Below are 27,500 nucleotides of genomic sequence, written 5' to 3' on the forward strand. Positions count from 1 at the left end.
TGAGTGTGTGGGGGGGAAAAAGTAAATGGATGCAGCATGAGTGAGTGGAAGCTGTGTAATTTAAACCTCTGAAAGAGGAATCAGTAGCCCCCCTTTGCCAATCTAGATAAGGCATTGTTTTTTATGCTATAGCATTTCATCGTAGCATTTTACTGATCTAGCAAACTAAGATGGAGCCTCTGGAATGAGGCTGTGAACTCTCTCTCACCTCCAGTAGACCATCACAGTTAGCAGCATGATGAGGCACAGCAGAGTGAGAGCAGACACCACCACCAAAGGGACGATCCACACCATCCTGCCCATCCCTGGGTGAGACGTCCGTGTCACGTTGGACACTGTGGTTCTGTCTGAAAGACAATGCACGAATGTGTTAAATGCCTAAATATGTAGTACTGACTTAATTTGTGTTCTTTTTCAAAGATATCCTAATGGGTTGTTTCTATGATAAAATGGGAATCTTGGTGTAGCCTTTGCATTGCTGACTTCTCTTCAGTTAAACACAGGGACACTACGCTAAACTTTTCTCCTCTCCATTAATTCTATAATGTTCTCAAAATAAATTGCTTCCATAAATGAAAGCCTTGGCAGAACTCATTACGCTTAGAGCAGCAGCAACAACAAAAACTATATGCATATGATTAATAAAAACAAAGCACACGCATCAATGAGAGAACACACACTTTACAAGAGATCGAGATTAACATTAATTAGAAGATTAAAAAAAAATTTGGCTGGGTTGATTGATCGCTTTCAAAAGAACACTGCAAAGTGTTGTTTATTTATATTGTTATCAATAATCATTAATGTCAACTGCCTTATTGCATTTTTCAGTGTCACTTCTAGTATTTCTTGATTTTGAGGGGGAAAAAAAAAAAAAAAAACAGGCAAAGACATCTTCATAAATGCTCTCCCTTGAAACAAACTCTTTTGAAATATGCTTAAAGGAATTCCTTGAGGCAGAGTCCCTCTGGCAGACAGCCTACTTCTTCCTTCAGGTCTCTGTGTTGTAGTGACACAAATGCCTGGAGCTCTGTCTTTGACCGAGATGGTAACCAGTGTCGTTAACGCCTTATATCAAGTTATTTGTTCTGCTAAACTGGTCTCTGTAACTGTTGGTGGTGTTTACAGAACTGTGCTTTGGAGAGAATTCTTGCCTAACACAACAGCCAACAAGAGAACGAGGCTCACAGAGGATTCAAAAGATTTTTCAGTATTGGGGTGGGGTGGAGGGGGCTGATTTATCTATGGGAATTAAAATGTCACGCTCACCAGTGTGGACAGAGAAAGGCCAGGGGTTTTTTTCTTTTCCAACAGCGATCTTTGGAGGTACGGTAAAACTCTGTGGAATTTGCATCTTTACGCTGCCATTATGGGCCTCCTGAGTGGACACCGTGTTTACATCTGTAGGCCTTCTGTCGATCTTGAACAGCTGGTTTTCACCAGTGCTCGGAGATGCTGTGGTGCCTTTAACCGTAGGCTTCCCTTTTCCTTTCTCTTTGGCTGTGGATGCGGGGGTGGGGATTAAAGGTTTTTTGGCCAGAGTGCTGTTCGTTTGTTTCTCCTCATTATCAGGTGTAGTCTTGTTCTTTTTCTTTTTCTCATCCTGTTCCTCGTCCTGCTCCCCTTCTCTCTCACCCTCCTCTTCCTCCTTTTCACCCTCATGTTCAGCCTGTTTTTCCTCAGATGGATGGTCTGTCTCGGAGCCCTGAGGTGGTGCCTGCTCGGTGCTGGACTTTGCGGGAGCGGTGGATGGACGTGCGGGGTTCTGAGTGGCTTGAGGTGCCTGTGTGGGCCAAACAGAACTGGGCATAGAAGAGATGACCCCTCCGCCGACACCCAAGCCTGCCAGCAAGGTGCTCGTCACTACTGATGCCACCGTGGCCTGGCTGCCACTAGAAGAGGGGCCCATCCCAGTTGCCATGGAGACAATGGAGAAGTGGATACCAGAGGACGTCCATGTGGAGGAACCAGAACTGATTGGAGCCATGTCTGCTGAGGATGCAGGAGAAACTGTGGGCTGAGGGAGATGGGTAGAGAAAAAATGGTTACCCAACAGAACGTACGTCACTGAGATGCAAAAAGAAATGTGCACTGCCATCTTCTGGTCAACTAACCATGCCAGTCTTCACAATTCGAGATCCTTCAAAAATTCTTGTAGTATTGGCTGTAAAAAAAAAAAAAAAAAGAAAAAAAAAAAGGAAGGGACACAGAGTATTTATTAATCTATCAGTGTATTTGAAGAAAGTACAAACTTTAAAAACCTTATCAATGAGCGGCTGGAGGGCACTGACCACATACCTCTGAACAACAGTGTTTGGCTAAAGTCACTGCGCAGGTCATGTTGACATACTGCCTGCACTCTGAACAGGTACAGCACGTCGGGGGAAACGTTAGTGATGACTGCTTTCTGCAAGAGAAAACACACAATTGCACAAATATTGTAAATTATAAAAGAATATGCATTATTAATACATTTGAAAATGAAAATGCTATTAATTCATACAGCTTCAAATGAATGCATCCTATGTTAAACTACTGCTTGGCCAACAGTGTATGACTCACTACTTCGAAGCTGTTTAGAGAGGTTATTTTCTGTTTGATTTAATTGTGTTTTTGCAGGCTGCAGATGGCTTAACTTGTATTAAAAGTGCCCTCAGAATAGGTGGGTGATTGCCTCTGGTGTTGCAGAGCTAGTATTTCTCCAAAATAATTCAGATAAAGGTGTCCAGAGATAGAAACTGAAAATTGAAATGGAAATGAAGTGAGCAAAATAAGGACTTTAGTGCAGAGAGGGAGAAGAGGACAGAATAATGTGAGAAAAAGAGGCTGATCGACTGTATTAATGGAGTGTAACTGCACGGACAGAGCACCACACAGACACTATAATCATTCTCTCAGTCAGACATTTGAAATCAAAGCATAATGCAAATTTACAGGTCTCCTGCTTCACAACGACAAATAAATCATGTTATTACATTAATGCATTCCGTGAAAAATAGTCACTTAGCCTCAAAAGCCCAACATGGTTCATCAGTCACATCATGGGTAATGCACCTCCCATTACAAAGTTTAGATGACACTTGATATCTAAGTAAGCATTTTCACAGTACAGCAGCCCTTATAGAAAGCGCTCTGCTTTTGTGTGGCAGACAGACTATAGAAAAAATGAAGCCTAGACTGTAGATATATGAGAGATGGTCCAGAGAACCTCAAGATGCAGTAACCGTTATTGGAAAGTCAAACTGTTGGTAAATATTGCCGTAAGATGCTAAAATTAACAAATAAAGATCAAAGAGGCACTGTAAATGAAAATCTACGGTTAACATCAGGTAGAATTTATTGTTGCTTGCTTGCTTAGGAGGCTGTGAGTGAGATATGGACTTCTGAATTCCATGAGCAACATTAATTTAACAAAGGGAATAATATTAACTTATGGTATCTTTTGCTGAGGATAACAGTTTGTTTTGTGGAGGAGTTCCTCACTGCATGCAGCCTGGTTGCATATTGATTTCAACTCACTTGTCCATCATTTCTAAGCTTGAGTAACTACATTCTAAGTTCAAGTTCTCCTCCAGGCATGTTTTAGGAAACACAGTATTAAAGATAAACTGCACAGAATAATAATTTGTGTCTGAAGTGTTTTTTCCCCCCTCACAAAGTAGTTCAATTACCTGGTTTAAAATTCTTAAAATTACATCTCCTCCTCCTTTCTCCCAGAATCTATGAATATGCAAATCATTGTTCATTGTGTAAGTGCTGAACACAACGTGTCTACTTATTCACTGAGAGTGTTGGTGCACCGGAGGCATCAAACTTGTGCAAGCCGCATATTGCAAAATGTGCTTCTAAACTAGTTACAATGTCATAAAATCATTCTGTAGAATGATTGTTAAAAAAAAAAAAACTTTTCAGTGTCAGGCTCTGCAATTGGATCCTTCCGCACAGTGAAGGTTAAACATCAAAGTGAGGCAAACACGCTTGAGTGAAGGGGGTTATTACCTTAAAGGATTAGCCAGCCCTTGCCTTCAGATCTCACCCATTTTGTGCAGTTACCCGCACCAAATAGGAATCACTAGTGCAGCAACATTACAAGATCCCTCACGAGCTTCCAGCCCATGACAACTGTGTTTATTGGAATGCGCCAAGCTGGAGGTAGCATTGCCACCAGGGAACTGATCCCAGGTCTCTGAACTGGTGAGATGAGATTTTCTCCTCTGCACTGTTTATATCAAAAAAGGCAGTCATGCAGACTATAAAAACAGCTGGGGGTCAGGGGGCTTTAAAGAGACGCACAGTTGGGTGTTGGATTTCCACAAATGCAAAAATATGGGACCAGAGAGACGAATATATAGAGTGAAAAAGAACAGCCCTGTAGGTGCGACCTCCTGCAGAGAGAGGATGTATCTGTGGACACACTGAATATTCTACTGAAAAGCTACAGTAAGAAGCGAAGCGGTAACTCACTGTTTAAGGCAGTGAGATAAATTATATGATCAGTGGAGCAAAGATCTAAAGGGCTTCACTTGCTCTGCATATGCTACGAAAAGAAGTTTGTGTTCAAAGAGCTGCTTGTACTGCCTGAGAACTGAAGGTTTTTTTTTTAATTATTGCTTTTCAAATTGGTAAAATATAAGCAAAATATTATTTGTTTATGCCGCTTTTTGTTTGTATTAGATTTTTTTTTTCCCCACTCGATGACACAGGTACCTACTTCAGAGGCTGATTCAACCCTAAATGTAAACAAACAGATGGTGGAAAATGTTATACCTGAAAAAAAGGCCACAGCTGCAATTGTTAGCACATTATACATACAGTATCTCAGTCTGACATGTCAAAGTCTGTGACAGGACTGTGCTTCTATTCTTAGACAGGTGAGTGACAGCAGAGTGTCTGGGCCCTCATATCAGCCAACAGCCACATGCAGAGTTCATCATAACCTGTCACCTCCAATACACACCGTCACTGATCCGGCCAACCTCTGATCCTGACAGATACATCTGAGGCTCCGCACACCAATCAGAGCTTTATACAACGTTTATTGTAGAAAATAAATAAATACCATTTAAAAACAGCCCCACTTACCATGCTCTGGTCCCCGGTCTTTGTGAAGGTCTTTTCATCAGCAACATCACGTTTCACCCAGCTGTAGGAGACCATGTAACTGGTGATAGGTGGGTGGTAGACTGTAAGAGGGCGTTCCCAGCTCACCATCAATGCCGTCTGGTTTAGCGGCTGGATCTTCATGTTCACCGGGGCACTGCTGCACACTAACAAAGACCAGAGAGAAAAAAGGAGGGTGTGAGAACAAGGCAGCATGAAAAAGAAAAAAAAAAAGAAAATTAGATTGACAAGGAAGTAAACAGTACTGTCACTTTTTCACTGACTGAACACAGATGGGTGAAGATGGAAGACTGACTGGGATGACTGCTTGACCGCGTGTATTTCTGTCTGTTGACATGTACGGGCAGAATGAAGGTTGCCTTTTAAACAAGCTTATTACAAAATCCCGCTCGCTTGTCTCAAAGCCATTTGCACTTGGAGAAACACTTAGAAGTGCATGATGATAAATTAAATCAATGCCAAAAACACTCCTGAAGGCTTCACTTGGGTCACATGCAACCTCATGTGTGCGCATATCTGTCAGTCTGGACACACTGTGCCTTTTTCATTCCAGAACAAGGCAGGCAGAATATAAAACAAACAGGAATTGTGTAGCGTACATGTAGCACAGATTACCCAGCAACAACATGCCCATACCTAATTTGTTAGATTAAACAGTACGTATAAGGGGGACAAAGCATAATCTGTAAATCGACCTCTAGGTGGCAGTGCAGGCTGCAGCAAGGATATTTACAGAGGGATCCATCAGTATGGGTAAGGGACAATCTGGACATGCTTCTCAGTAGATCAGGGCAACAGCAATCAGGAACTAGTGTCAAATGATTTTGTGCTCTCAGAATTTCTGCCAAATTGAAATTGTCACCACAGTTTTCTCCATTTGCACACTGAAGCTATGACACAAATTATGCACTACGATATGTTAAAGAGGGAAAAGGAGACAGGGTGGAAAGGAATCAGTCAAGAGAACACAGGGGGAAAAAAACAAAAGGAAGAAAATCTCGGGGTGTTGATTAGATGTGACAGGTGCGAAATGTATTATAAACCTGTCGGATGTGTGTTGTCAACCTCAACAACGATAATTTAATAGCAGCTGAAGATGTCACTGCGGTTTTCCTGCCTGCATCACTTCTGTCATGACAATCATCATCCTTTTAACAATCAGCACACATGTATTAGTAACCATCTCTGCTTTTTCTGATCTGCATATTGCAAAATCCTGATTCTTCTGCTAAAAATATGACATCTGGGCAACCCTTCTTAAACGTGGTCAACTGATGAGTAAACACAGCGACTACGCATCGAGTTTGAATTTTATTGATCAACATATGTTGCCTATTTTTATGAAAACCAAATGGTAAGAAAACGCACGCCTGGTAAACCTGCTGCAAAGTAGGTTCAAGTGATAAGAAAAACTTGCACTGATAATAATAATGTACACAATGTTTTATCAGGGGAGAACTTCTTTTAAACACAGTAACCTTCAAAATACATGTCTCATAGAGGTTCCACCTCAGACTACAACACCGCTCAGTGCAGAGCATGAATCTTTCTCCCGACAGCATCTACCAAAGGGTGATGAATCGACAGTTGTCAACAAACAGCGGTTCCAAAGCATCTCACTTTAAAGGCTTTACAGTATTTTTTTTTTCTTTTCTTGAAGAAGCAGTTTGCAGCTTTGAATGATCCAGGAGCCAAGGATTTTACTCAAAACACAATGGGGGGAAAAATAAATACATACCCACCTATTTATTGTGAACTCTGCAGGCGAGCTGAGTAATGCATGTCATTTCAAGTATCAAAAACCAACACGGTAATTACAATACCTATTTAACACCGATGCTCGCCGGCTATGGCTTTGACCATGATCTCAACACTTTCAGACTAATGCTGTTTTAATTAAAAATAAAGGCTGACTTGCTGAAAATCAGGAGGAAAAAAAAAAAAACTGAAACTATTGTTCGAATATTTTCTTTCAAGGAAAAATCCAAACATTCTTCGGTTATAGCAAGGACTTTGCAGCCTTTCTCCATTTTACATCTCTGTACATTCATTGCTTTTCAGTTCTGTACTTTAAATGACTGCAAAAGAAAGTTCAAGGCATCACTGCGGGTTCGTGGAAACCAATAGTGTCAGTTTCCTTACAGAGAAAATAATGAACAGAGCATCTGATAAGAAATATTAAAAGTAATATCACCATTGTCTCAATTAATTAAATTTTAAACAGAGGGTATGGCTTTGCTAGAGCAGGTTTTTTTTTTTTTTTTTTTTAAATGCAGATACACAACAAAGATAAAATAAATACTGCCCTATATATCTTGGCATTATTACTGGACAGACAATGACAGTGCACTGCACAAACTAATCTGCAATCTCTATTTTGCATCTGAAAGGTTAGCTCTGCATTTGTAATGGCCAAACAAATTCCATTGCCATAAAAGCCACAGTGATGGAGCATTCAGTGAAGGTGCGGCCCTGGCTCTCATACCCCATTCACAAGCAAAGTCGTCATTTATTGCGAGTGGACAAACAGTCCCTCTTGCACAACCCTGACAGATGTCATCCTTCCAGATGAGACTGACAGTGTTTATACTTTCCATCACCTACAGATTCTTACATAAAGAAAATATTCTTACATTAAAAAAAAAAAAAATGCAATAGAGAAGATTTTGCAAAAGAAAAAAATAATAAAGAGGGAGGGGAAACAAAAAATTAAGAGAATCTGGTACCCATTCATTCTGCCTACTGACATAATGCCACAAAAGCAATTTCACAACTTAATTTCTATGGGTCTATTTTAGCTGTACCACATATTAATGATGATTGCTGATCGGCCCCCGTTAGAGTGCTCCAACTTCATCACAAGCATTCCCAATCAATCCTCCCTGCCAGACACCAACAACACCACTTTAAGGAGCAGCAGCCTTTCTCATTAGTCTCCATAGTCCCGGTACTGTTCTGTTAAAGCGAGCACCGCAAGATGCACACATAAAAGAGAAAGACAAACAAAGATACTCTGATCAAGCACTGCATGAGGTCTTTGCCTTGTATTAATATGTTCTTTGAAGAATCTGTTGTATCAGTGAGAGAATCAAATTTTACCCAAAAAGCTCTTGAAATTGGGATTATTACATTATTCTATTGATTCCTCCTTTGTTAGATTTTTTTTTTCCTATCTAAAATGAAAGAAAGAAAAAAAACAATAATTACCTTTAATTATCTTTTTACTGACCTACTGATTTGGACTTGGTTCTATTCGTTCCTGATGCTCCACAGTGTAGTGGTTTACACATTTGCCTAACAAGTGAAAGAGCTCTGGTTTGATCCCAGGAGGAGACATAAATTATTTTGGGGTTGCGTCAGGAAGGCCATCTGGCATATGCCAAATCAAAACATGCAGAGCTACCCGCTATAGCAACCCCTCGTGAATAAAGGAGCAGCTGAAAGTAGTTTTTTTTTTTTTTGATTAGTTCCTGATCTTCCAGGCTTCATGATTATGCTCTCTAAATTCTAATGATGCTAATGTTAGCCTGATTAGATAGATATTAGATATAGCAAATAAAACCTGCCTCTATAATTTCAGTTGGCAAAAATCAACACCTGCCAGCCAGATAAGTGTTTTATCTGACAGAAACTGAAAAGAAAATGTCAACAGCATCCTAAAACTAAATAAAGAAATTCACTTTATTCATATTAGTCATTTTATTTACCTGTTTACACTGGTCTGCACTCTTTGCGTATTTCATTTAATAATATCGACCAGTATAGACAGTTATACACATGCCCAGGCTCACAGGACTGTTAGGCTTTAAGTTGAAATCATTATGCAGTAGCAGGGTGGTTATTTCAGTAATTTGGTGTTTGGACTCAGTTCTGGTTGTGACTAACTATCTGCCTGCAAAAATAGATTTGTCTTATTGAATGAGCAATAATAAAGAGAAAAAACAGGTCTTTTAAAACAAACTGCTCATTGGCTTGCATTGCAATTGCAGTTTTTAATAGTTTTAATAGTTTACCTGCATACAACATCGGTCAGTGCATGTGTTTGTGCGTGTATGTGTGTCTGCATGTTTGAGAGTGAATGAATGTGTGGCTTTAAGCCTTTGACAGCGAGCATATCTCCGAGGTTTGTCCTGTGTTTTGATGCAACATTTCCTGCTGCAGAAAACAGACGTTCTGATGGTGTCGATGTTAATAATTAATGTTAATAATAATTCAGTATCTAACCCAACTGGTCTGTATATATTTTTACTGGCCCACAAAAAAAAAAAAAAAGCTTTTATTTTTATATTTTTAAATGTTAATACAATTTTATTTAATATGTTCATATTAATCTAAATCTGAAAAATAATGTTACTAAACCCTTGAAATAAATATCGTCTCATACACTCCATGTCACCCTTTAGACTCACCCCTGCTTGCTGCAGTAATCACTGCCATATAAAGCAGGACGGCTGCCATCAGCTTTCAGTAAACTGCCTGATTTACACGTCGGATCAACCTAAGTTAACCGTTCATCTGCATATTTTATTTTAACCGGTGTAGCTTTTCCCTGTGTTAAACAAACGGCAGTGGACGGGAGCATCGACAAAGTTCTCTCTTCCTCACGTTGGAGTTTGTTGATCAGGTGGTTTAATGAAGGGTTCCCAACAGCTTTTTTCCAGTAAAGGTTTTAATGGTGATTACAGGAACAAGCGCTGCTGTTTTGGACACTAGAAAAACCATTTTCTTTCACTCCACCTGGGCTCTCCGTCTCGGTTAACAGCTGTGCGTCTTTGCTCTTCGTTGTTGTGTGTGTGTGTGTGCGTGCGCGCACGCGTGCACACAGACTTCAGCTCCACGTTCTCAGTCGTTTTGTTGAAAACCTGGGGCCTACACAGGCTTAATGTAACACACGCTCCTAAATAAGTTTCTATTACAGAACTATTTTTAGTCGCAAATGTGGGTGACACGCCTGCGCTTACATGGCAACAACTGAGCGCTGGAGTTGTGCACTGAACGAAGTGTCGAAGCAAAAAAAATTGTCTCGAGGATTTTTGATAACTGAGTTATTCGAGTTACTTAATGACTTGTTGCAGCCCTAATTAAGTTACAGTTTGAAAGTTATAAAAGGGTGACAGAGTATTTTAAACTGTAATAAGTAATTTGGTGCCTGTTAAAGCAGAAAGCTTGACTGGTATATCAACAATCACAAAAAAAAAAAGAGGGACAGGCTTAACACTTGGGACAATCTTTGAATATTTCTATGGTAGAAACAGCAAAAGAAGAAATACTTGAATAGATGGTTTGAATCACAGATCTTGGTCAGCTTTTGGATGTAATGTTTCCTTAATGCTAACACTACTTAACAGTGTGCATTATATAACATTAATCCGAGCTGCAATATTAGCTAGCAATTTAAGCAGCAATTCTCTAATGAAAAAGTAAGTAACAATTGTAATTAATGGAGCTCTCTGGATTAAGCAAATCCTTTTATTGTAGTGCTGTGCATGAGAAAATCTAAAAATCATACAGAAAACAAAGCTTACCTTTTGAAGCCTCGGTGCTATGAGGGCTTCCCCGGATCTCAGTCAAATCCCTCTGCCATGCATTTTTTACAGCCGACTTAAAAACTTTGCGATTGCCCAGGTCCTGCAGGGGCCTGAAGTTGTTCCTCAGGTACTCAACAGACTTTACATGGTCCTGTTGCTCTGTTGTAAAGATGGAGTAGAAAGCCTCCAGCTGGATGAAAAGAAACAGAATAGCTATTGAAGCAAATTTAAGTGTTACTGCGCATCTGTATACGTGTCTGTCCATGTGCTTTCAATATATCATGCAGAACTGCATTTGCAGTTGCATGCCAGTAGCTGACTCTTCACAACTGGAGTACAGCATTTGCAAGTAACATTCACACCACAGGCACCAGTAGGCACAGACTTCAATCATCGCCCCGGCTGCATGCTGGGCTGTAACTTCTCAATGGGGCAAATTTGTGGCCATTGATTGCCATGAATGATCTCCTGCAGTGTGCTGTAATGACTACACATTACAGATACTGTGGAATCAATGTGTCCTATGCGTGCTTGGAGAAATGAATTACAGGTTCATAAAAGACTATCTGTGAGCGTCACAAACATTGTAAAGGTGGGTCAATATTCTTGCAGGAGAAGTCATTTCTGAACAAAAGATTTGTCCTCTTGCAAGATGATAGAAATTCCACTGAGCCTTGCAAATTTCTACAGCACAGAATTCTCTAGAGGATATGCAGCTGGGTAACCTAAGAATTGTTTGTATAAAAGATGCAGCAAAGGGCTGTGTATGGGATCAGCAGAAAGCACTGGGCATGGCTTGGCATACATTATCTCTCAAATCAAAACAGCAAAAATCTGTTGGAGGCAAGATGCTGTAAAGCACATAAATGAGCAGTTTAGATGCAATTTTTTCATTAACCATGTCAAACTTTTACTTCAAGTAAACGAGAATTTAAATTGTTGAACTTGAAAAACTTAAATATGATAGCCAGCTTCCACACGTAGCAGTATTCCATTTAAGAGGCTTTAGTAAATGTCTCAGACTAACAGCACAATATATGCATAGGTGCTATCTCACACTTACTATCATTCAAATGCCAGTAATTGGCTCTCCCTTCCTGCTTAATCATCCACTATATAGGCAGTGATGGTTTCATATGCAGAGGAGCTGGAGAGGAACGAGGGAAAAGGGAAGAAGGAGGGGAGGCAGATGAGGGGAAAAATTGCTTGTGCACTGACACCGTGGGACAGCAAGCGATCCACTGACTGTGCGCAAATGGGATCTGACTGTGCGTGGAGAATAGAGCTGTATGGACATGTATATGTGTGTGTGTGAGAGTATGTGTGTGTGTGCGTGAACTTGACATACCTGTGAGTGGGACAGATACACAGGCCTGGAGAAAACGATCCACTCCACTACCTTGCTGCAGGGCGGAGTGGTCAGAGAGCCAGTGTATCGGTAATAACTGTCCACTGACGAGGGCAGCAGATCCCTCAAGACGAACGACCTGAGGTTGGTCTCCTTTTCTGTGTAAAGAGATCAAAACCTGTCAATACGCACCGCTGTAAAGCATATTGTTCCGTGCACTAAAACCCCAAATAAGTCAAGTTACAATTACACCAACATTAACAAGGTTGTTTCATTTCATTCCCGGTGTGGCATAATTACTGCTTTCCTGAAACCTCCACAAGTGGAATGGCAGTAGTTAAAAGCCTCACCACTCGTTATCACTCTGGCCAGATCTCTGTACTCAGATGGACTGAGAGAAGAGCAAAGGGAGCAGAGTGTGATAAAATGGCCAGCTCTGACAGCTGATCTGTGGCTTGGTGGTAGTGTGTTCTGCTCAGTGCAGCAACTGTGGCATGGGCCAGGGGAATTACAATAGATCATAATGATTGCTGGATCTGTTCAGCCCTCTGATCAGAACCTGGCAAAGCTGTGCAGAAAAACAAACACTCCAAAAAAAAAATAAAAAAAAATCTATATCTCCTGCAAATATGCAAAGTGGATTATGCAAGTGGGTTTGTTTTTTTTTTTTCTTTCCCTTGAATTATGATGACAAACATCAACAAAAAGCCAAACTTAATTCAGATCTAATCTCTCGTAGCTCGTGAGTTTAGGGTGTGGTTTGGTTTCAGGCTGCTGAGGTATGGGAAGCCTCGCCCCTGATGCCTCATCTCTACTCTGACTGAAATTCAGTGCGCACAGCCTTTCCTCTCCCCGTCTTCAGACAGTGTACGTGCCCTATCGCTCATGGGCCACCGAGATGCTGATGGATGGATGACTGCGGGATAACGAGCTAGTTGAAAAACCAAGCATCCTAACAGGGGAGAAGGCACGGAGGAAGAGAGTCCAAAAAAACCCCGCCACACCCGCACAAAGCTCGCTTTCAGTCAGGAAATGAAATAATGTGGTGCAAGCATGAGCATCTGTGTGTTCAGGCACTTGGAGAGACTGATGGAGAGTCAAACTAATCGAGTATATGTGACATGTTTGATAACCGGTCTTTATCAAGGTTATATAACAAAAGAAAAGGGGAGCTTAAATACATCTTTGAAAAATAACCACACATACCAGTGAGGTCTCATGGTGTAAAGCTAATAGGAAAAATAAATATATATAAATTTACAAAACCAAAGTGACCCTTTTTCTGGTTCTCAGGCCAAATCCCATGTGTTCTTGTAGTCTCCAGCGGTGGCCTCTGGCCAGATTTTTACCCTTACACATTTATCTTTAGCAAGAAGAAAACTGCTAATATTTTTTTTTTCTCCAGCACAAATGCAAAGTGTCATAACCTCACTGGCCCACAATGCAAAACATCAAAACGCCCATCTCGAGAAAGTTGAAGCTGTTGAATTATAATTAGAATCGATTCAGTGAAGCCCAGCGCTGGTCTTTCAAAACCAGCATGAGTGAAGAGCAATTATGCCGTGCTTCTATATATCCTCATATTCTTACATGTCCTTGTCTGTTTACGATTATGGTCACAAAAAGACTGTCAGCTGCAGGCTGTAAAACAAGTCAAACGTGTCCGTGTAAACAGAGCTGTTGTGCCCTCATCTGTAGTAAAGGATTACACACTCGTGATAAAACATATGCTTATAGACTGCATAAGCCATGAATCCCATGATTCCCAGCCCAGCAGCAGTAATTTAAAACAATATGCCATGAAGAATTGTGCCACAGCACACAACACAAGACATTAATAGCTTAAATATGAATATAAGCTTCTGCAGGAGCTGCAGTCCATGAGAGCTCATAGATTTACATTTGAGTCTGACTAAAACAAAGGGTTGTCTAATTAAGGCTGAGATGTAATTAATAGTTCTTTCTCTGTGAGTGAAGCTCCTTGGAGGTCTCCTACTGTGGAGCCGCACAAGCATGGCAGAGGCGGTAACTTGCAAATTTTATCTCCTTTTGAAGTTAAACTCCGCTCATAGCTTGTGTTTAGACTAATTTGGAATTTTAAAAATAATAGTGTTTAAGCAGCTGAGCGCAAGAGCATCAATATTTTGTTCCTGGAGGAGGAGTAGGAGGAGGAGGAACGGCACCATATCTGCAATGGCAAACGGATTTTACCTCTAGGAGGAATCAAAACATCTATTACAAAAACATCAGAGGGATTTTGTAAGGGTCAATTGCTTTTTGAAGATCCCATTAGAACTTTATTCCCCAAAATGTAATGTTTTATTGTGAGATTGCAAGATTATGGTATTAAAGTTATATGAAATAAACAAAAGCATCGCAGATCAACAAAGAGTGACACGCACTCAACCACATGAAATTTTTTTTTTTTTTTTCTACACGAAGCAGAATTTGTGAGGGGTTACGTTTCCATTACTTACCATGATGCACTACTCCTTTCAATCCCTGGATGATGGGGTCCACAGCTGGGTTGTCTTTTTGCCCCAGCTGCAGGAAACATCCAAAGGATTAGAAAAGGGATTAACAGACTTGCATAATAATCTGAATAAAATACCAAAAGACAATCAACTTCAACAGAATAAAACTGCAGCACCGAAAGCCATCTTTTACCACTCTGCTTGTTGCAGTGTTATTTTCTTTTTAATTTTTTTTAGGGGTGGGGTGAGGGTTGTTTTTTCTAGTTTAGGTTTAGATTTGGCGATTATTTTCAATGCAAAAAGTTAATAATTTTGACACCGTGCCTTAACGTGCACTTATCAATATTTATCATTTAAGTAGTTTTTTTTTTCCCCATCTTAACCTGTAATATCATGACATTACATTGAAAATGTGTTACAGGACCTGCACTCCTACAATAACCATAAACTCTCTTCGATTACAGCTTTGCCTTCAATATGTTAACTTGCTTTTGAAGCTTTGATTTTTATAAAGACAATTCAAAGGCTGCATGTCCCTTTGTAGCTGTGATACTGTTTGTACTACACAGTGCAACCTCCGCTACTTTAAAGACACTTATATCTGCTGCAAAAATGATTTAAAGCAAATGAAATGAAATCTCAGCCACCACCCATATTTTCAGTGGAGTTTCACACTTCTGTTGCTAAGGTTCTTCAGATTGAACGTTTCTAATTAAAAACTGTTCACAACACAGCACTGATATATAATGGCTTTATATCAAATTAAAAGAACGCCTTTATTCATCTTATATCATTTTCATTAGGATGCCAACGTATGAAAATCACTTTTAATAGTGTAAATTTTACAGATGAAGTACAGGAGAAAAAGACCACGAGTGTGCTTCCTAATGCTGTGAAACTCAAAAGAAAGAAATGGTGGCAAAAAATAACTCAATATCTGTCTGCTGAGGCACAGGTTCGTCGAGGACTCGGTGCTTTTACAGTTGAGCTGTAGAGTATACTGATAAATTCTGTCTCAGAGAGCTGTCTCATCCATTTTCCCAAATGCCAAATATTTTTCCAAACAAATGCACATTTTCTGGTCTTTGCAGATCTACGGGTAGTATCCATGTGCAGCCTGTGACCTAGAATGTAGATCACACAAAAGGAAACACAACTAGAGATGAACATCGTGATGTTTATCAAGCAACAATCAGTGGAACATTTTCCTAAACACCCCCCCCCCCCCCCCCCCCCCCCACGTAATTATTTTTTTTTTTTGTTGTTGTTGCAGAATCCAGATCTGATTTTCTTGAATTTTTCTTATGTTTTCAGATGTTTAATGACCACAGAAACCCTCCTATCCTGTCTCCAGAGGACTGGTGATGATTCCTTCTTTATCTGTTAGGCTGGTAGTTCATTGTTTGACATGACAAAAGATCAGCAATATTGCTCAGTCCAACATTTTTAAATATTCCCAACGTCCCACTTAAGAGACAAGACTGGACAAAAACAGTGTTGGGATGCGGGGACCAATAATACCTTGCTCAACATTAATTCAGGTCAGTCAGAAGAGAGTAATTGTTTGGAGCTGAATGCTGAATGTGGATAATATGCACACCTTAGAGGCCATTAATAGGCCTTTGGGGAGCACAGGAAGAACACTTCTCATTGATTAGAAATAGTAAATCTGAGCCAATGTGTATGCCTGCTTAAAAACCTTCACACTGTAAACTGTTTTTCAACAAATTGTGTATGGTGGTGCTAATTGCAGTAAGCAATAGGGCTGTCAGGACCCAGCGGAGCCATTTAGGTCCTCGTGCACACACGGTTCATCATTGTCTAAGAGTAGACCTACATTGCAAACACCTGTGTCCCGATTCTTAGCCTACCTCAGCCAAAAAACTGACCCTTTTCTATAAACTATTAAGGTGAAGGTTAGCAGATATTCATCACCTGCCATTAATAGTAAAGATGCTGCTAATAGAAATTAATCTAACAGAGAGAGAAACCCTGGAGCTCTCATTGCTGCTCCTCAAATCTTAGAGGTGTTTGTACACCTAATAGAAATTAGGACCATTCTTGCCCATTAAGAGCTTATGTGCTCAGATCTTCAGGGGACAATTTGTAGTATCTCAGTAAACAATCTGCTGTGTGCCACAGAACAAGAAAAACAATCAGCGACCAGCTGGAGAGAAAATTTCCTATCGCAACACAGGTGCCAAAGATCATTTCTAATAAATATTTATCATTTACGGACTTCAAAAATTTATATCATTACCTTTCTCAAAATTGGACCAAAACAATTCCAATCTCAAATTCATAGTTACAACACCCCGTTTTAATCCTTTTTGACTCCTACAGGCAGCTTCTTTTTTATCTATTCTATTTATTCACTCATCTCCTTGGTTTTGTAAATGATCTCTTACAGCTGGCAGCAAGTCATTTCATACAACAGTGAAAAAGGATATTTTCCATCAATATTTCCAGCAACTACACCCAGAGCGACTACAACAAGGTTTTACTCTTCCGAGACCTCTGATCAGGAAACTCAGCTGCAGCTATGAAGGATGCACACTCATAAGGCTGATGGTAATGTCAGTAACTTTTACTGATATCTGGTCGTAAAACACCAGTGATGCCATCCGTCACTGTTCAGCTGAGAGGAATGTGAATGCGAGCATTAGATTTCATGGTAGGTCATCAATTAGGTATTTAGTCTGGACCAAAATGGTCGCCTAATCAAAAGATCAGCTTTGCAGTGGATTCTTGGATTTTCTTGTCTCACCCTTTAGCTCTGTTGATACTTTACCTCGAAGAAGATGGCCATGGCAGCAATGATGCGTCTTTCCTTAATGGCAGCACTGAGGCTGTCAAAGTCATCCGAATTGTAAAGGTAGATCTGCATCTGGGGTGGGAAACAGAGCGTAAACAGCTTAAGGAGTGGACAAGGAGAGCGAACAGTCCTGTCATCAATCACTTGGACACACTGCTGAGGAGCTGATGAAAAGCTGTTTTGAGGGGCATAAAAGAGGGTGTATTTATCACTCCTATAAATCTCCCATAATCTGTGTCATTCCTTTTTGTGTGCTGCCACTCCTGGAGGATGCTAGAGAAATACAGCATCCCATTCCTCAGGGTGACTGTCCTAACAGACAGTCACAAGTAGAGAGGAAAAACTGGAGGAACGTGATCTGTCTCTTTTTTCTTTTCCCCCCCCTTGTGTTGAGATCTAACAGAATGGTATGCTTCTGATCACTGCTTAAATTACCTTAAATCACTCACAAACACAGCTTCTGATTTCACAACAAAGCTTAGGGTGTGTGGGTTATAGCGTAAACCCAGCATACAGAGAATACATTTTATATATAGTATGTGCCGTGCCATGCCTTGGGTTTTCAATTAAAAACAGAAAAAAAAAAAAAATCTCTTCTTTTCAAATTTCGTAGAGGACATATAACCATAATGCTGACCAGAATCAGCAAATGATTCTAAAAGTAGCAATTGGAGCTGTCTATCATCGCACATTCAAGCCTCTTTAAATTGAAAAACCCTTTCATGTCACTGAACCGAGTTAATTGGCAATAAGAAAAAGGCCCTAGATGTTGATTTAATTACAGGGTATGCGTGCCTTTTTTCTTTTCAAAGGAAAATTACGAGAAGCCACAAACCGCACGTGGCTGTGCTGACAACAGATTCAAAAAGTCAAAGTAAATAAGTGTATAAATCCATTAATGCTAACCATCAGCTTTAACCAGGTACAAAATTACTCAGATAATTTAAGTTAATCAGTTTCCTTCAGAGTTCCTTTAACTGCAGCCTTTAATGGAACTAATTTGTTGTCTGAGAACTCAGCAAGAAAGAGCACTGGCCATTCATCACCCTTCAGATGTTATTAACTACTTTACCCAATTAAGCTCACCCCCTTAGGCTTCATTTACTCAGAGAGATTGGCTCATGTGACCTGCTCTTGTTAACAGCACACTTTGGAAAACTGGATTCTCTAGTATCAAACATGTCTATAGTGATGAAAAATATAAAGGAATTTTAATCACCTGATTGCACATTTACAGAATTTTCTATTTAGGTTTGTCAGAATTCCTGCTCATTAGAGTAAAGTATCCAAACTTACAGGTATTGCTCAAAATTCTTGATTCAAAGAGAAGCAGATCTGAGGTCTGATCAATCTTTAAACTGAGTTCTGCATTGAGATGTGCTGTCCACAACCTCTGCGCCTCTATCTATACCAGCCAATTTTTTTTCCCCACACAAAGTGAGTGCGAACCCAAGTGCTGAAAGCTGTTCTGCAATCCCGAGTTCCATTTAGGTGCGCACAGGTGAAAAACAAAGTCATGTTTGGCGTGATTTCCCAAGACGGCAAAATATTTGAGGCAAGACACAAAATCTACCAGAAATAAGTTTGTTGGTGGAGAGAGCTTAGATTTTATCACAGTATCAAAAATGCATTTCTTCTTTCCTTTACAACAGCTGTGCTACCACAGCATTTTGTCATTAACAGATAAATCTCTCCATTCTTGCACTCCAATCGCACATAATCATCTACATTATCATTTTACTCGGGCACCTACAAAGTGCTAGAGAATTCATTTTCAAGAAGAATCAAGTGTCAATAAAGTGTTAATTTGAACAGTAGGCGCTACTGAGCAACTAAATTAAACTTAGTATTTCACATCACAAATTACTGAAAACTTCATAGACAAAGTTAAAGACAGCACATGATGGCATGATAACCATCCATCACCTGTATCTAGAAGATGGAAGTAGCAACCATAATGTAAGTTAGCATGGCTAATGACTTGCTATTGACAAGCCATTAAATAATTTAGTAATTTAGAATATACATTTCATATTTCAATCAGTATGGCCTGAATATAGTGATTTAGCCCATGAAGTAACAAGTGTTTACTGAGGTGCTGAGCGCAATTTTCCATAAGCATCTATAATAACCGTCCATACACAACATCTACACAAGTGTTTTTGCAACCAGCAGCTTCTCAGACAGGGAAGCTAAGCTCACTCAGTCTATGTAACCATTGTTGTGTCTCAGATTGCGTACTTTGTTAATGAGTAATGAGGTACCTGTAGAGGTCCCCAAATGAAATGATGCAACTCATAAAATTGTGTGTGGATGCTGTACCACATTTTTCACTTTTAAATCGTCATCCATCTTGGCTGTGCAGCAAAAGAGGAGGGACCACCAGACTAATTTCAGATAGGAGGAGGAGAATATGCTGAATCTAATGCTAAGCAAGTAGCATCAGTATCATTTGGTTTTCCTCCATGCATTAAAGTAAACATTTGTTGTGGTGTTGCTTGGTGTTAATGCATGTTGAAAGGGAGTCTTTCTTGTAGAATACTAATATTATCCGAGTGGTCAGATGCACATGTTCACAAAATGCAGCAGATAAGGAGCAAATGATTTGAGCTGACGCTACCATGTCAGAACAGATTTTGTAAGAATATATGTAGTGTAGATAGTCTCTTAAGGTATTCAAAACAAGACACAATGTATGTCACAGCAAGCACAGATATCACCGATGCACATTTAAAATGACAGCAAAAAAAAATAATTTGCAAAGTACAAATGGAACAACATAACGTGCGTCTTGTTTTTGGTTCCATCTTTTTTAGCATACTCACTTGTATTGTACTTGCAACACTGTGAATTTGTTTGTATTTCTTTGTAATTGGCTGTGCCCCCCTCCCTTTTTTTCTTTTAGACATCTTTACTGGCATCTATTTCATCTCTTTCAGTTATCTCTGTGGTGCAGTACACTGAGCTTTTGGGCTCGGCATGCATTGGTTGGCCAGTATTATCAGCCGTTACTGGCCTATTTAGGAGCTTTACTTGGCCCAGAAGATAATTCAGCAAAATATGCTTAAGGTAATTCAATTCAATGTTGCATCATAGATTGTTAAGCAGAACACACTCTGACTACATTATTTTCAATAATCTCAGCACTGTCTGCAGGACAGAGTACCAGAGTATGATCTGGATGGAGTCCCTGCAAGTTCCTTTTTTTTTTTTCTTTTTTTTTTTAGCAAATTGCTGGAAAGTAATTAACATCTTAATAATTCTCCTTTTTTTTATATAATTTAACATATTGTATCTATGTATATATGCATATACTCTATGTACTGAATATACAGTGCTTAAATTTATTCGACCACCTGTCATAAAAACAAGAAAATAAATATTTTAGAAATCTATCACACTTGTTTAAAGCTAAAAATCATATTGTTATTTATTAAGGCAAATAAACTGAATTCATGTTGTTAATACTCAAATTTGAGTCAGCACACTGCTGCGGGGAGCCAGTTCTCAGCTGTTTTGGATTTGTAACAGCGGGGAGGGGAGGGGGTTCGAAGTGCTGCTATAGTAAAGTCAGTGAATAAGTGTGTGAAGTTTGATGGGTCTAGCTTGAACAGTATGCATTCCATGTTGTCAATCTGAACAGCCTAGGTGAGAATGTTTTCACGTTCACAAGATTTTCAAAATAGACATCTGATCTTTAGCTTGGGGTCAAAGTTGCCAAGATTTGAACTTATCCGAGAGTTTTAGCGCACGCATCTATGGTGTGAATTTGAACATCCTAGGTCACGTCATTCTCAAGTTATGGTCAACGCTTTTGTTTTTGAGTTTTTGTGTAACAGACACGGCCAACGGCAAGGCTGACAATAGTTTGACTTCATGGTCGAAACAGCCAGGCTATTTCTTTTCATGCAAGTTCAACTGTCACCAGTTGAATTACTCAGTGACTGAAAAGGAAATATTGGCACTTATTTGGTTGCTAAAGGCCCTGGACTTGTCAGTTTGGGTTGGGCCTGTTTTTCTTCTCTCCCTCTTCAGGTCCCAATAAACAGTTCCTCCCATCTAATAAGGAAGCTTATATAGGCTCCCAGACAGACTTCACCTGTCTGGGAGCCTGCATATGCTGGTTTCCTCCCAAGATGGCAGTGCTCCCCTCATGGCTGGTGCTAGGCAGGCACCCACCTTAGGTTTTCTTTGGTTTGTCTGTGTTGTAGTTATTTCTAAGTTAAGACACATGTTGGTTATAGGTTAGCACTTAATTTCCTTCTGTTCCATTTTTTTAAGGTTATGATCAATAAATGGGTTTGCTAAAACTGCTGCTGTGTGGATCTCTTTGCTTGTAATGTCCTAAATGGGCTGGGCATAACAAGAGCTAAAAATTAATATTGGTAATTACCAATAATGTTAATTTAGGGCAGCTATGGCAGGTGGTGGTCTAAAAAAAACTGCTGAGCACTGTACATAAAAAAAAATATGTTGGCTGATATATCAATATCAGAATCTGGCTCATACTTAAATCCATTCTAGTACCTGTCAAGAAGGTTCGGACATCTAATGGAGTGACTCATCACTTATTTGACACTCATCTTTACTCAACTTCCCTCTTTCTTACTGTATGCTCCCCTTAACACTTTCATACATCCCTAGTACTGTGTGTAAATGCATACCCTTCCAAGGTGTGATTTGTAATCCATGTATAATTAATCTAACCTTGGTGACACCCTCATATATTATTAGAAAAGATCTCCCTATGGTACCCTAAGGGAGAAAAAAAATTCCAGTTTCATTTTTCACTGCGCTGTTTGAGCGAACAGGTGGTCCATCTATCGATTTCCCCACTTCACTCCCACGTAAAAGACCACGGTTAGATTAATGTCGAGCTCAGGAGCCACAGGCCGAGGAGCCCATTCTTTTATTTTTTTGTTGTTGTTGTCCCCCACACCCACCCCTCTTTTACTTTCTTTTAAATAACCATGCTACAAAGCCCAGACATGTTCAATAGTACAGCTCATTGAATTTAAATTTTGTGTTTCAACCCCCTGGACACATGTGAACTACATTTGTATACACTTTCAAGCTTCCGGGCAGGTGGGATAGTACATAACCCCCACTACCACCCATTTTTGTTTCTTTTTTTAAAGAAACACTTCGAAAAAGCAAATGCTTTATGTAGGGTGTTATATGTGACTCAGAGCTCAAAGTGACGCATTTTAAGTGGAGAGATAATTAGACAGCAACAGATAGGAAAACAGTCTCTGTTTAGCAGAGACAAATAAGCTGTGGAGCTCAACCTCCAAGGTCATGCTGTTCAACTCTTGAAGAACAAAACATATACAGAACAAAAGCCAACCTCTGCTATAAAAGATCACTGGGTACATCAAGCACAAACATTTATACATAGGCTGTATCATGCAGAGATTGGCTGCACACATCGTGTCGGGTTTAATATCATCTTAAATACATCAAATTCTGCCAAGTCACATAAAAAAAAAAAAAAAAAAAAAAAAAAAGGAAATGGAACCCGATGGAGCAGCCAAATGGCTAAGGGCTATATCTTACACAACCTCATTTCCCTTCAAAATATATCAGTTTTCTTAATGTTTGATTTCTGGTATCTGAGGTAATATATAATTTCTGGTGTACAGTATGTTAACCGATTTTTTGGTTTAAAGAAAAAAACAAAAAACAAAAGGGCAGCCCTCCGACTCTGCTGTTTTTGCTGCACCATATACATACATGTATCTGTGAAGCAAATGGAAATGCATTTGCATATTTATGTATAGAATATTCCTTTTTGTACTTCCTGTAGGAAATGTCATTGGGAACCACAGATTTTGATATGATGAAGTGACTAGTTGCCATGAGTGGCTTTTAATGGCCCTAACCCCCCCCCCACACACACACACACACACCATTATATTGTGTCAAGTCAGTGCTATCTGGGTTGCATGTTCTTGACATGCTTGTTCAAAGAAGACATGGCACAAGAAGAGGGTCACCCATTATTTAAGTTGCAGTGCCCATCCAGAGAGAGCTTCTTTTGAATGAGCCGACAGCACACTTGCTCTGATAAAACCACTGCAGTGATAAAATAGAAAAGAGAAAGTAGGACAGCTGATAGCTACAAAGATTTGAGTTCAGAAAAACAGAAATAGCAAACAATATATACATAAAGTAAGTCAAATTCACATACAATCAAATATGAGAGGCTTTATTTTTATTGCTGTGCCCAAATGTCACACTAGCTTTTCCTACAATTTATTAATTAACCTTTTCTGTCGGGTGGTGCCACCCGTGTAGTTACAGTTCACAAATCTAAATACCTCACATGCCTATTTGTAGACACCATAATGTTGATACACTATATTGCCAAAAGTATTCACTCACCCATCCAAACCATTTAATTCAGGTGTTCCAATCCCTTCCATGGCCACAGATGTATAAAACCAAGCACCTAGGCATGCAGACTGCTTCTACAAACAACTGTGAAAGAATGGGTCACTCTCAGGAGCTCAGTGAATTCCAGCGTGGTACCGTAATAGGATGCCACCTGTGCAACAAGTATAGCCGTGATATTTCCTCCAACTAAATATTCCACAATCAACTGTTTGTGGTATAACAAAGTAGAAGTGACTGGGAATGACAGCAGCATTCAAGCCTTACGTCACCAAGCACAAAGGGTTAGATGCAGTGGTGTAAAGCACGCCGCCACCGGACTCCAGAGCAGCGGAGACGTGTTGAATCACATTTCTCCATTTGGCAATCTAATGGATTAGTCTGGGTTTGGCGGTTGCCTGGAGAACAGTACTTGTCTGACTTGATTGTGCCAAATGTAAAGTTTGTTGTTGTTTTGTTTGGTTGGTTGGTGGTGGTGGGGGGGCTATGGTGTGGGGTTGTTTTATAGGAGTTGGGCTCAGCCTCTTAGTTCCAGTAAAAGGAACTCTTAATGCTTCAGCATACCAAGATGTTTTGGGCAATTTCATGCTCACAACTTTGTGGGAACAGTTTGGGGATGGCCCCTTCCTGTTCCAACATGACTGTGCACCAGTGTACAAAGTGAGGTCCATAAAGACATGGATGAGCAAGCTTGGTGTGGAAGAACTTGACTGGCCTTGGGATGAAATAGAGTAGAGACTGAGCCCCAGGCCTTCTCATCCAACACCAGTATCTGACCTCACAAATGCGCTTCTGTAAGAATGGTCAAAACATCCCATAAACACACTCCTGAACAGTTGAAGCTGTTATAGCTGCAACAGGTGGGCCAACATTAAACCCTATAGGTTAAGAATGGGATGTCGCTCAAGTTCATATGTGCGTGAAGGCAGAGGAGCAAATACTTTTGGCAATATAGTGTATTATCAGCATTCAACAATGCCTCACATGCAATCAATACAAGCTACAATTTACCGAAGTTTCTAAAATACTTCACATGCAGATGGTAACAAAACAACTCACAGCCACCTCATATTCAACACTGCACTTCCTTTTATCCCCAGCAGAACATGTGTGTAATAGACTAAAACGATTTGTTGAGAAATACAAAGGACACACATGCACACATACAGAGACTCCTTCATTTACTAGTGAGATAAAGGCTATAGCAGAAGTCCTTTGCAAATGCCAGGAGTTTCATTCATGATTGCTGCTACATGTTAAGGAGCCTAGGGTGCCAGTACTATACCCACATATTTGCAAATCCTGTGTTGGCAGACAATTATTCAGTAACGGTAGATGTTTAGCTTTTCTTTTCTGCATGTTTGATGAAGGACTGTATCGCGTGTGCTGGCGTTACAACATTTGTTTATCTTGTGCAATTCTAACTATACAAATTAGCAACAATGAATGACTATGGAACTTTACCACTTAATTATTATATAATTTCTCTGTATTTAATTGGTGCCCCGATAGGTATGCATTATGTTTCTCATTTATAAAGAGAAAAGCATATTAGCTTTGGAATCCATGATCTTTGACAGAGGATTCAATGCAAGACCTTGAGCTACACATAAATGCATACTAAGCTACAAATCTAAATTTCTCATCTATAAATTGTATTACTGGAAGGAATGCTTTGTTTTCCAACAGCTGTTCAAATTGGCTATTAAAGTAAATTCTGCGGTCTTATTAGGGAGCACACCATCAAAGGAGCCATATGCACAACAGCTTTATAATGGCTGTACATTATCCGGTGCCCTTTAACACTACGCTGAACACAAAATTATGTGGCAAAAATAAATCTAATTACCCAGCCATTCAGCATCAAAAGCTGCCTGTGGAGATGGCTCCAAAGAGGAGGGCCAAGAAACAAACACAGGAGGACTCTAGCTGTGTGTTTGGAGATAGGACAGAAAGGCTCACTAACAGCCACTTCCTGTTTTCATACGCTGCTAAATTTAAACTAATTATCAACAATTTGACATAAGAGGGGGTAAAAACTGTATTCTATGACCCCACTTTGTAAGAAAAGCATGCAATTGCAACTTTAGACAGTGAATAGAAATGGCTGTTGTAAATGATAAATTCAAAGCTACTAATAACGCAATCATAAAAAGTGAGATGTGTGCTTTAATACATGAGACAATACATAATTCAGAGGGATTTCAGTCTTATCCATGTTATAGGAATTAAACCACTTGTGAGCCGTTTCCTCGTTTTCAGTCAGTTCCATAATGTGATTGTAAGACCCTCCCTGTCTGGTAAATTCCCATATGTTTTAAACACCACAATCACACTTTATTACAAAGCCTTTCTGTACTGCAAATGTAATGTCTCCAATCAAAAAAACAAAACAAACAAAAAAAAAAAAAAACACAGGACACAGATTTTTATCATCTGAGACACTTTCTCACCAATTATGGCATACGGCTATTTTCTAGTAGATGTGTGAAGACAACAATCTGTAGCAATGTGGCAGCCAACAACAGATTATTTAAATAATTTAGCTGCAGTGCAAACTAAAGACAATGTACTGTTTTTCATTTTCTAGGTATCCAGAAATTACTTGAAAATATAAAGTCGGTTCAGTTTGCTTTAAGTATCTGCCTCAAACTAGTGTTGTGTCTTGATAATGACATAAAAACTCACGTTTTTGTATGTCAATATGTACCTTTGCTCAGCAGAAAGTCTTATGACTTAAATACCTGCAGATTTAAAAAAAAAAAACAAAAAACAAAAATCTGCCAACTCCTCTTCAAATAATTCTGATAAATGTTTGGAGAAAACTTTTTTAAACTTACATGCTAGTTTATTTATGGATTAAAATAAATGCTATAAAAATTTTTTTAAGTATAAACTTACAGTCTACCAAGCCACTTCACTAATCTCTCTCCAACATTCATTGTTGACCTTCAACACTCCATATTGCACATTTATCAGATTGCATGGAAGCAACATGGCATTTTACCTCCACAGGGAACCTTCTGCCATTTATGCTGTGTTCTGAGCCTGCTGATCCATTACTCTGGCCCCAGTGAAACTCCATCTTCTCAGCCTTAAAGCGCCCTGGCAGTCCAGCCCCTCTTACAAAGTACTCATCCTTCAGGAGTATAGCAACTGGGGAGAGAAAAAAAGAGGTGGTAGAAAGAAAAAAAAAAATCGAATCAAACAAGGGAAGAAAATAAGCACACTTGTGTTAAGGCAGGACAAAGGCGATTACTCATCAAAGAACATGGTCTACAGAATCTCATATGGGCAGTCTAGACTTAGAATGCCTATTAACTCAAGATCACAGCTTCATTCTCATTATGCAAATTCTGATTTGTTTTTTGCAATGGCAACTCACTTAAAAATGACACTTATTACACTGTCTGGCATTGAGATGATGCGGTTTGTCATCTCTTCAAAAATAGTCTGAAAGTGAATTTATAAGTTGTTGTCTCTCTGTGTCATTGTCAGTTTGAAATGAAATGCTGGAAAGACTCCTGTGGGAGACCAATGTGGCAAATCAAACTTGCAAAGAGTGGCTAAGTAGCTCTGATTTGCTTTAATGTTTAATGCGTGTATGAGTGGTGCAAACTCAACAATTCTTTGCTACAACTTACATTTATTAAATGGATTAACTAAGCTGTCTGGAACGCAGACTTTTTCTGAAACAATTAACATGAAAAATATATTCATTAAAAACTAAACTCTAATTATCTGGCAATAAAAAAAAGAACATAAAATCTGAAATCGGCTCAGTTCTGTGGGTAGTGAATCATGCAAGAGGGACGTTTTCT

At 39.5% G+C, this 27,500-nt stretch overlaps 1 protein-coding gene across 3 annotated transcripts in view; it reads right to left on the reverse strand.

Annotated features, from left to right (window-relative positions):
* The window catches only part of LOC115780334 (receptor-type tyrosine-protein phosphatase gamma-like), a 114,692-nt gene that overhangs the window by 16,115 nt on the left and 71,077 nt on the right, over positions 1–27,500 (reverse strand). For all 3 annotated transcript variants that reach the window (XM_030729471.1, XM_030729470.1, XM_030729469.1), the window contains exons 4-13: positions 26,687–26,835; positions 17,263–17,358; positions 14,475–14,541; positions 11,998–12,155; positions 10,647–10,839; positions 5,083–5,267; positions 2,299–2,407; positions 2,115–2,164; positions 1,270–2,017; positions 209–347 (exon numbers count right to left, since the gene is read on the reverse strand). In XM_030729471.1, the coding sequence (XP_030585331.1) occupies positions 209–347; positions 1,270–2,017; positions 2,115–2,164; positions 2,299–2,407; positions 5,083–5,267; positions 10,647–10,839; positions 11,998–12,155; positions 14,475–14,541; positions 17,263–17,358; positions 26,687–26,835 (1,894 nt within the window). The remainder of the gene's footprint in view (positions 1–208; positions 348–1,269; positions 2,018–2,114; positions 2,165–2,298; positions 2,408–5,082; positions 5,268–10,646; positions 10,840–11,997; positions 12,156–14,474; positions 14,542–17,262; positions 17,359–26,686; positions 26,836–27,500) is intronic.

This window comes from Archocentrus centrarchus, chromosome 5 (genome assembly GCF_007364275.1).
Source record: "Archocentrus centrarchus isolate MPI-CPG fArcCen1 chromosome 5, fArcCen1, whole genome shotgun sequence".
Classification (NCBI taxonomy): Eukaryota; Metazoa; Chordata; class Actinopteri; order Cichliformes; family Cichlidae; genus Archocentrus; species Archocentrus centrarchus.